At 39.7% G+C, this 11,167-nt stretch overlaps 1 protein-coding gene across 1 annotated transcript; it reads right to left on the reverse strand.

Moving 5' to 3' along the window:
* Positions 1-586: 586 nt before the first annotated feature.
* On the reverse strand, positions 587-11,167 carry ppid (peptidylprolyl isomerase D). The gene is made up of 10 exons (XM_039813632.1): positions 10,968-11,167; positions 10,126-10,266; positions 9,522-9,628; positions 6,299-6,487; positions 6,037-6,159; positions 5,616-5,722; positions 3,816-3,957; positions 3,474-3,560; positions 2,432-2,474; positions 587-1,246 (listed from the first exon to the last, which is right to left on the reverse strand). The coding sequence occupies exons 1-10, from the start codon at positions 11,050-11,052 to the stop codon at positions 1,158-1,160; spliced, it is 1,113 nt and encodes a 370-aa protein (XP_039669566.1). The 5' UTR covers positions 11,053-11,167; the 3' UTR covers positions 587-1,157.

The following is an 11,167-nucleotide window of genomic DNA, read 5'->3' on the forward strand; positions in this document are numbered from 1 at the left end:
TTATAGACATGAATACTTAACTTATACAGTGGAATATCAACTTTTAAATTGTGGTAAATACTAGGGTTGGGCATCGAGAACCGATTCCTAATCGGAATAGTTTCAAAAATTACCATTCCATTGGAATAGTTTTGGAATCGTTTGGAGGATTTGGTTTCAAATCCAATCATCACTTCCCAATTTAACATGCGCAAGTTTTGGTTTCTGTAGTGTGTTGCAGCCATGGAGCACAGTAAGCGGCGCTTTAGTGTGGCTTTATTTTACATTGAAAAAGCTGTAAAACTGCAAACCACCATTGAATCAAAATAAAACTTTCCTGTTATTTGTGAAAATAGGCATGTGACCTGTTTCAACGCGACCCCTCAAAGAATCGGAATCGAAAGGAAGACTCGGAATTGAAATCAGAATTGTTAAAATCCAAACGATGCCCAACCCTAGTAAATACAGGACCATATATGAAACGAGTCACATTTTGCCATTTTTGCCTCACTGATTCCCCATTTTGGGCACTTAAAATAGTTTAAAAGTGTCTCTTTTGTGTTTGAAAAAACTACTTGATTAACTGTAATAGAAGAAGCAAACAGGCTGTTCTCAAATTAAGGTTTATTTTTGCATTTCTTCCAGGTATATTGGGACAGCATTTAATCCGTATTGTACATAAAATCATTAGATGATATCACAGTAATGAATAAAGAACTCTTGACTGTTATCCCTTTTGTTTTTTTTTAACCTCTGTAAAAAAAACAAAATAAAAAATAGATGGATGTATGTGGCCAGGAGCACGGTATCAAAATCCCTACCATGAAACGATATAAACATACACAACTTTGCTTTGCTGAACTACTTCAAACCCCTAGAACAAGGGCCAGTGTTAACCCAGTTTTTTCAGAGCAGTGGAGTCAGCCGTGCGTCACACTAACACTCAAACTATTCATTACAGTGAAGACACTTGTCAGAATTAAGACAGGCCAAAGCTTACAACAGTTATTCCCTTAAAACACTGACAGTGAGAAATGTGCCGCTTGAAAACATCAAATCATACTGTATATTTTCACCTGGTTACAGACTCCTTATCGGAGTGCAGCTTCCCACGTAGAGATGACTTCAAATATTGACAAACGTTACTAACAAACTCATTGCATCATTAGGTGAAATGTTCACGCAAACATTTTGGCATAGATTTTCTTTTCTTTCTCTTTCTCCTCCTGGATTTTGAGATGAACCCTCTTCATCTCATTGCTGATAGCTGTCAAAAGAAAACACTTTGAATTAGCAAGGAAATCAACGGATCAAATGTAATTACATCCGTTTCATCTCGAGCGCTGAGACTTCAAACATTGGTTTTGATGTCCATGCGTCTACTTTGCTACATTGTGTTTTTTCTGCGCACTGTCAATTTCACTTTAAAGATTGCCTGCTCCTGAAGGCACAAAGCATGACAATCACTGATAGCTCTTATCTCCTAGCTAGCAGCCCAAAAACTGCTGCTTAAAATATCAAAAGAAGGGCGCCTGCCTAGCTCACCTGGTAGAGCACGCGCCCATATATAGGAGTTTACACTGACGCAGCGGCCGCAGGCTCGACTCCGACCGGCCCTTTTCTGCATGTCATCCCCCCTCTCTCTTCCCTTTCATGTCTTCAGCTGTCCTATATAAATAAAGACCTAAAATGCCCGAAAAATAATCTTAAAAGGTTCTGTTCTTTCAGATAATTGGGCCATAAACCATAACAACCTTTTATGGCAGCTAAATCAGATGTCACCCACTGGTAGCTGAGGGAGTTTTAGCATTAAAGCAGTGTTGTCTGTCTTTAGCTGGTAAAGTGCTTTTGTTGGCTACAAAAATCATCACAGTTTTGGAAGTTAATGTGGCCATTCTCATCCTCTATTCTTTAAACTTTAATTCTAGATTCATTTGCATTCCTGAGAGGTCTTACACTGTGTTCCAAATTATTATGCAAATGATATTTTACACAGATTTTCCTAAATAGTCTATGCAAATGACAAATGGGTGGTTTGTTCAATGAAATTCGACTTTTACCCTAACGGTTGGTGACTTGAAAATTATACTGACTGTCATTTGCATTGAATATTTGGAAAATCAGTGTAAAATATAATTTACGTAATAATTTGGAACACTGTGAATGATGATGTTCTGGTTGCATGCTGCTCATACAGAACAGTTACTCAATTCCCTAAAAAAAAAAAAGTTCAATTAGGTAAACAACAAACAAACAGGACGTTCCTGCAGTCCTGGACTATTTTTCTTCATGAGCTTGAATGCTAAGTTTGAATAATACATGTGATTATGCATAAAATGCTAAAGTAAATTATCGAAATATGCAAATGCAGAAGAAGAAACATATTCTCAGCATTCTTGGCAGGGCTGAAGCCTAAACAAACACAGAAAATGTTCCAAGACACACTGCCCACCTTTGTCTTCTGGAGCTATTCCCTGAGCTTTCTTCAGATCAATCTGAAAAATGCAGAAAACAATTTGATGAGTCAAACTGACCTCAAACTGCTCTAAATACTTAAAGTGATGGTTCGGAGTAATTTCACCCTAGGGTCCTTTGCACCATGACCTCAAGCCAAACACCCCCCCCAGAAGCTTTTTTCACCTGGGTCTAACATTGGGAGAGTTAGCGTAGAGTAGCGTTATCAGCTGAATAGCTTAGCGCAGGGGCTAATGGATCCAGTGATGTATCTCGTAAATTACCCCACTAATAATGCCCGAAATGATACCAAACTTCTACACTAGTACAAATAGGTTATGCTCTCATAAAACGATGGATTGGAAAGTTAGTAAGTACACCAGAAGTTTATGTAAATAACACTTGCCTGCTGGCTTCTCGTCTCTGCTGCTGCTGCTACCTAACGGGCAGTAAGAGTGCTTAGGGCCGTCTACAAATTACAACACCGAAAAGAGATGCAACAAAAATATTTATTTACTTTTGTTTTTAAAGTGCTGTAGAATAACTAGCAGGAGACAAGTTATAATTGAGGCAAGTTTGGAGACATTACCTTATTTAATCATTAAATTAATAAATATTTTTGTTGCATCTCTTTTCGGTGTTGTAATTTGTAGACGGCCCTAAGCACTCGTCTAACTGCCAGCAGCAACAACAATAACAACAACAACAGCAGAGAGCAGAAGCCAGCAGGCAAGTGTTATTTACCTACACTTCTGGTGTGCTTACAAACTTTCCAATCCATCGTTTTATGAGTATGTCCTGTACAAACTAGGACATGTGACAGTGAGACAAATAAGCAGAGTTATTGTCTGCCAAATGCTTACAAGACGTGTTTCTACTACATCCAAACTATATGTCCAATAGGCAATAGTGAACAGGAGAGTCCTGAGCTGATATAATGCTGTATCAAACCAGATAATCCATACAGACAATAATAATTATGTACATTTTTTTTTTTATTATGTACACTGGTGTGTGTGAGGCGCTTGTGTGGATGTTACCATGGCTTTGCTGTTTTCCTTTAACCCCTGCCAGGCCTGGGCCCTCCGGAAAAGTGCCTTAGTATTGGCTTGGTCCAGCTCCAGAGCCTGTAAGACACGACAGAAATACGCAGCAGAAATGTAATGCTATCCTCCTTGAATGTTTTATTAAAAGGTTGGCTGAATTAGTTAGTGACTTTATTTTTTTGTCATTAACTCAACTATAATTCCAAAATGATTAGGTAGGTTGGGTCCCAAGTACAAAATGTATTGTATACTATCAGTAGCTTAAAAATCAATAGTGCCAGTTTTGGGAAATTTGCTTCAAATAATAGTCAAACACATCCCCACTAACAAATGTACCTCATTGCAGCTGTCCAGAGCATCCTGCCACAGCTGCATTTTCAGATTACAAGCAGCTGTGTTGAGGAAGCAGCTGAGGGCGGTGGGCTCCAGCTTCTGCTGCGCCGCCTCCTCCAGCAGCTCTCCACTCACCTCCAAGTACCTGAGCACGTAAACATCACACTCACTGTTAGTGATCGAGTAGGAGCGGTTTGATGCCTATTCGCAAACATTGTTGCTTGACTGCAATCTGCCACAAAGTGGTTTCTGTCCTCCAGTTTCTTCATTCTATATCTTTACTTTTTTTTGCAAGTGTGACACTTCTGTATTTAAATGCATCTTCCTACTGAGAGGCGCACTTCATTTAACAGGAATAGCACTGGAAACAGGTGTGGTTCTGTTTAAAGAATAATGCTCGTCATCCTTTTCTTATTGTCAACCAATCCCATTAAAAGACCAAAACCAACAATGAATCAGTCCTACTAACAAATACCGTCTCCGTAGCCAAATCCTGAAATAGCACACAATGGCATAGGCACTCTTGTTCATTCTGACTATTTAAAAAAGGCGGGTTTGTTCAGGACACCCCCCATCTGTCGCTAGCAATGATGACGCAGTGATTAGTGACGACTCTCTCCGACCAATCAGTAGTCTGCAGGTTTTCACGTCACCTTTTGTTATCGGCTCAGCTCACTTGGAACCTCGACGGAGTGGATTCTAAAAAAAAAGTACCCGTTAGCTAGTACCAGGTACTTTTTTTCATAATGGAAAACCAAAAAAGGCGAGTAGAGGCGAGTCGAGCAGGTACCATGTAATGGAAAAACGCCATAAGCCGGGAAGACATTATGTATTAGGAGATGGACAAAAGTGAATACCCTTTTCATTTAAGCGTGTTCACTGTTTTAGCTGTTAAAAAATATTTAACACGGTTATTTTTGATCGGTACATCTCCATAAACTACACCGATAATCAACTACATGCCTGAAGATGAGGCTCCTACGCCACAGCAGACATCACACGGCCTCTACCACATGAGCCACAGAGTTCATTTCAGATACTGGGTGTAATATTTATTTATTAAATGTATGTAGATTATCTGAAATACTTTATTTAATTTGGATGGTTGCTTTAAAAAGGTGTGCTTCTCAGATTCTCACTTTTAATAGAATGAAGGCGATTACAGACCTGCCAACCTGTACGCATTTTGCATAGTAGATACGCATTTTGACATCAAAATACGGTGATACGATTTGTCACTTTAAACTACGCAAAAAACAGGTGACTGCTTTGAGTTGACGCGCAGTAGCCGTCTCAGTCTAACACTTGATGGTAGTAGGCGGCTAAAACAGCGTGGCAGCCACGAGCATGCTGGGAAAAAAAAAACTAAAGAAGACTGACCAATCACAGCGTCGGGTTCCTTCCTCTAATGTCAAGCGGGGATATCGGCTACTGATAGCAAAACGAAAGCATCAAGTATTATCAAAATATACTTAAAGTACCAAAAGTAAAAGCTCATTATGCAGTGTAATACATTTTATTGGATTATATTATGATCCAATTAATTGTATTAAATATGACCGATAATTTAAATAAAATGTTTTATTTAATTCAAGTAGCCTACTTGAACATAATTAGTAGTGTAATAGGGTTTAAAATGTAGACAGATTTGACATTTAATGGCACACTTTTTCCGCGTGCGGGCCGCCGTGTTTTGAGCCAGAACTTCGACAATAAATCAGTAAGTTGCTACTCAAAAGTTTTTCAAGGTTGGCAGGTCTGCGATTATAATCTGCAGTCATATGCAGTGACACAGTATATTACCTGAGGGCTTTGCTATATTTGTTGACAGCAGCTTTCCAGTCTTGATTCTTAAAAAGACTGTTTCCAATGTTCTTCACATCCTCAGCAACAGACAGAACTTTGTCAACCTGAAAGCAAACAGCAAGAAACCGGTTGACCGGTTGTGAACAAAATGGCAGACTATCTAAACTACTTTATTTTGAGGTCAAATCAGACTCAAATGTATAATAAAAGCCCACCAACCCTCATTTTGGGGACAAGCCCTTCAATTTGTTTAATATGCTTAACATGTAACATGCATCTTCTCATCTGATTTTGGATAAGTAACGTGCACATTCCCCAAACAGCCAAAGGGGTCCTTTAACAGAGTCCCTCAGAGCTTTTTGCTATCTGCCACAGTTCACCCCTTTCCTTGAAGATCAAAGACATCACAGATACTTGCATCTTTAAAGTCGACGTCGGAGTCCTCGGGGAAGTCTGGGTGCGTGTCCCCTGATCCATCGCTTGGTCCAGTGCCCCAGCTGTCCCCATCCTTATGCTCACCACAGTCTGCTATGGCACATGGCTGCAAAAGTAGACATTAGCAGAAGTTTTAGCACTTACAGTTTGGCACTTCCCTTTGTAAGAATAGCTGCCAACTTTGTAAAATTGTAAATGTATTATTTTGGAATTAAACACTACAAATTTTAACTGAAAACCTTTACCTTAACAGGAACGTCCTCGTTAGTCTCAATAGACTCCAGCATTTTTACGATTCCCATTCCTTTTAACACTTGTCCGAAGACTACATGCTTGCCGTCTAAGTGTGGAGTGGGCACAGTAGTTATGAAGAACTGTGAGCCGTTGGTGTTTGGCCCGGCATTCGCCATGCTTAGCAGACCCACTTTGTCATGCTACATTGAAAAGGAAATAAATGATTACAACAGACAAAAGAAGGCACTACTGACACATAGAGACAAATGCACAAATATGGACGTTTTGATTATGTCTATGTTATTCAAAAACAGGTTTGAAGTGTTATGCCTTTTTGCCTATTTAGATGATCACAATAGAGGTAGAGTCCAGGGAGATAGAGACAAATATTCCAGTATACTCCTCAGAAAGATTAGTCACTGGGACATCCTGGAAGGATAGGTCTATTGTTTGATATATGTAAAATAGTCTGACTTATTAAGTGTTATTGTTCTCCTTAGTATAGCGAAAAACCAATGATGAACAACGAGTGATGGGTAACATGATGGATGAAGAAACCAGGCAATAGTGTAGAAAATATTTTAGCAGTGGACCCAGATAATGGTATTAAAGGGTAACTACCGTTTTTTTTCCTCAACCTGAAAAAGGCGTTTAGGTAGTCTGTACAGAAATGATAGGCTCTTGTTATCTAAAAATGTTTCCTCCTCTACAGTAACCAACAGGGTGAGACATGAGCAAATACGAACCATTGTTTTTATTGAAAATCTTTTAGATAATACAAAACCATGGATGTATTACAGCCTATTGACCGCACAAAACACTGATCTCTCTCTCTCTCTCTCTCTCTCTCTCTCTCTCTCTCTCTCTCTCTCTCTCTACTATAGCCAACTCTGGCTAAAATGAATACAGGCAGCCATCCAATTATAACAACCTCATCCACACTGTCGAAATCATTCAAATATTGAGCCATAACATTGAAAATCTTTTAGCCAACAGCAGCCTAGAATTTCTGTAGCCTAGTGATGGTCAAATGAAGCTTAGCGGATCACTGTCTTTATTTTCTGAGCCAACTCGATGGCGCTCTCTGTTCAACAAAGGGTTGAAAACACACTGAATTGCCATTCCTTTAAAGGGGTGATAGAATGATTATATAGGGTATTTCACACTGTTCATTATGGTCTCCTAATGGGGTATGTAACATTGGTTAGGCTGAAAATGGCCTGGTTGATATTTTATTGGCCCTTATGCATCCCTGTGTTTTGGCCCTATTTGTAACAAGAGCTTTTCTTCCAAATATGGTATGGTCGTGAATATTTAGATGAGCTGCGTCGCTGATTGGTTGAGCAACTTGCCATACGCAGACATTAGAGACGCGCTGATTGGTTGAGCGAATCCCCAATACACATACATTAGAGAAGCGACAGAATCTCATATTCCAGACACTGCAATGTTTCATTACCAAATTCACTTCTGAGACTTTTTTAAGCGAGAAATCAACTATATAAAGCTGAAATATGGGCCGTTTTACAAAAATTGATGGCTAATTGCAAATTTGGTAAGACGTGTCGGACTTTAGGAGCTCCACACAGTCTGACCGCGGCCAGCTGCCGGCATAACTAATATATTTACGGTTTGAATTTCGTCACGCCACTTATATAACATCATTCCCCAATGTCTTATAAAGCTAACCGTTGTGTCCGATTTGATTTTAAGGCATTTTTACGGACGCGAGGCGTCTTTGTAGGACGAGCAGCTGCTTGCTATATGTCCCATTCATTACAATGGGGAAATACCGCAGCTAGCTAGCTACACTGTCGCCATAACTAAATTATATTTACAGTTTGAATTTCGCCACCACTTATACAACATCATTCCCCAATGTCTTATAAAGCTAACCGTTGTGTCCGATTTGATTTTAAGGCATTTTTATGAACGCAAAGGCCTCTTTGGTAGGACCGAGCAGCTGCTTGCTATATGTCCCATTCATTACAATGGGGAAATATCGCAGCTTGCTCACTTTCGCATAACTAAAGTATATTTACAGTTTGAATTTCGTCACGGCATGAATATTACAGGTTCCTCAAGGTCTTACAAAGCTTAGCTAACACTTGTCCGATTTCGGATTTCAATTGAATGTATTTTTGTGAATGTCAGAGTTAGGAGGAGGCTAGCTAGCTCTCATTGATGGACTCCATCTCACCGCGGCTCTATCAATGAGACTCACGGACAAGAGGCTTTATTTCACCGATTGTTTAAATAACTCAACACACATACCCATTATAAGATTTACTGGAACCTGCGGGCTGCGGTAAAAGATTGCGGGCGTAACAAGCTCGGGTCAGGGCGGCGATGTAGCAACCCAGGCAGCACCAACACCGGCACTAAACTCCGACACACAGTCGGAGAAAATTTGCAAATAGCCATCCATTTTCGTAAAGCGGCCCATATTTGAGCTTTATATGGTTGATTTCTCGCATAAAAAAGTTTCAGAAGTGAATTTTGTAATGGAATAACAGATCTGCGTGACCTAGCTAGATTCAGAAGACTACCTGATCTCAGGTCAGTTGTGTAGCCTATGTAAATGTTGGGGCGTGACTGTTCTCTTAATACACCCATGGGCTGACAAAGGTTCCGGTTTTTGGGAGGTTGACGTCAACTTCCAGCTTTGTTGGGATTCGCCCGTTTTCAGCGGCAGTTTCAAAGTAAAGGGGTGTCAATGGGATTTTGAGCTTCTATGTATGTCCTATTTACCCACCGAACTGTCGTTATTCAACTATGACAGGGTAAAATCGGTTTTGCATTCTATCACCCCTTTAACCTTTTTCTTTCAACAGACAGCGCGATCTAGTGAGCTCAGAAAATAAAGACAGTGGTTCGCAAAGCTTCATTTGACCATCACTACACCATAACAACAGACGCCTTTTTCTCGTCGCGCGTTCCAGTCGCCACACCGCTGTCTTCGGACAAAAAGTCCCGTCCTGAGATCGATAATGTTATCAGACACTTTTAGTAACAATCTGAGCCTTACAGTAGCAAAAAAAAATAAAAAATTATTATTATACATTTGACCCATTAGGTTACATTATAGCTCTGTTCGCGTCGGCTCGTCTTTGCGATCTCGCTCAATACTGGACCAAATTCAAAGATTTTTGGTCACATCAGTCTTTTAGACAGAAATGCATGGGAAATGGGGCCCAGGTTGAAAAAACGGTAGTTACCCTTAAAGTAGTTTACCTTGTAGTGGAAGTTTTCATCCTCAAACTTCTCCCCGTAGATGCTCTCTCCCCCGGTGCCATTATGGTTGGAGAAGTCACCTCCTTGGATCATGAATTTCTTGATGACTGCCAAAAACAAACGTCCAGCCAAATTACTTCTCAGATAAACCAGACTGAATGTCAATAGTACTTTAGACTCCCTGATTTAAAAAGCCAAGAGCCAAAGGCTCAATAAGCCTGTTAAAATCAAGTTAGTTACTTTACATATTATATACTATACGGTCTCATGACATTCATGCTTTAAAAGCATGAATAAGTGCCTTTTAGTTTAACAATATTCAACAGCGGTTGGTTTAACTTTTTTCCCCACTCACCCCTTATATAATTTAGCCAAGCATGCAGTTTTAATTTCAATGGATTTTGGTGAACTGACAACTGAAATAGATGTGTTTTTTAACGAGTCCACTAAAGTAACTACAAATTCTTCAAATGGCCCACAGCATTGGATGTCATTGTATCTACTTGTACATGTGTGTGTGTGTGTGTGTGTGTGTGTACTAAAACCTCAAGGTATCCTTTCAAACTGAAATGTCACATTATATGAAGATGTGGAGGGTTTTTACTTCTGTGGAAAGGGCATCCTTTGAAGTGCAGCGGTTTCCCAGTTGATTTCCCAGTGCCTTTCTCTCCAGTGCAGAGCGCCCGAAAGTTTTCTGCAGTTTTGGGGGTGATATCAGCAAACAGCTCTAGAACTATCCGGCCAGCTGTGGGCAGAAAAAGAAAAAAAATGGTATAATATTACTGTACAAGTTTATTCACAGACACTACAGTATAGTCTAACTCACAGTATAGTCTATGGGACAGTATGGACTAAGTTATCACATACTTTCAACATAAAATCATTATTTTTATCTGTACTAAAAGCAAGATAAAGTGGAGCATGGATATTGAGGTAACATTATTCAGGAACTGACTTAAATAACGTTACATCTACCCGACAAAATAGGCCTCGCCAGGCTAACTGTTACAGTAATCAATTTTTGGGCTGCAGCCAGTTATGTAATCAATAAACCACTTGAGCTGATATTAAGCTATCTATACAATTACCATAGGATTTCGCTATGACCATGAACGGTATCTTACAGCGTTATGACAGCAAAGCTAAATTTACAAGTCATTCTAGACAACACAGACACACGTGGTTTAAACTTAACGTTTACTAGCTCTCTAAATTAACGTTACTATTTGTTAGACTCAAAGCTAACTCACTTTAAATATTAGCGAACTGCTAATGTCGATGTTTTACATATTGTCTTTTTTTCTAAGGTGTAATGCTATTGGAAGCTTCTAGCATAAATGAATCCGTTTCAGCCACTAGAACGGGCGGATTGTGCTAAGCTAAAAAGGCTAACGTTAGCGGTTAAACTGGTAACGTTAACTAAAATTAAAATTAAAATGTCCTGACCTCTTTCTCCTCCAACGACTACATCGAGGAAGACGCGAGGGTTTTCGGGGTTTGAAGGCTTGTCAGACGGTATTGAGTGAGACATTTTAAGGACAGGGCGGTTTCAGACACTTGTTTCGGCTAACTTAGCTAGCTAAACCCGACCGGCTGGTGTAACGTTACTGGAGCAGGTTAAACCATAGGGTTAAACGAAGAAGAAT

This window comes from Perca fluviatilis, chromosome 10 (genome assembly GCF_010015445.1).
Source record: "Perca fluviatilis chromosome 10, GENO_Pfluv_1.0, whole genome shotgun sequence".
Taxonomy (NCBI): Eukaryota; Metazoa; Chordata; class Actinopteri; order Perciformes; family Percidae; genus Perca; species Perca fluviatilis.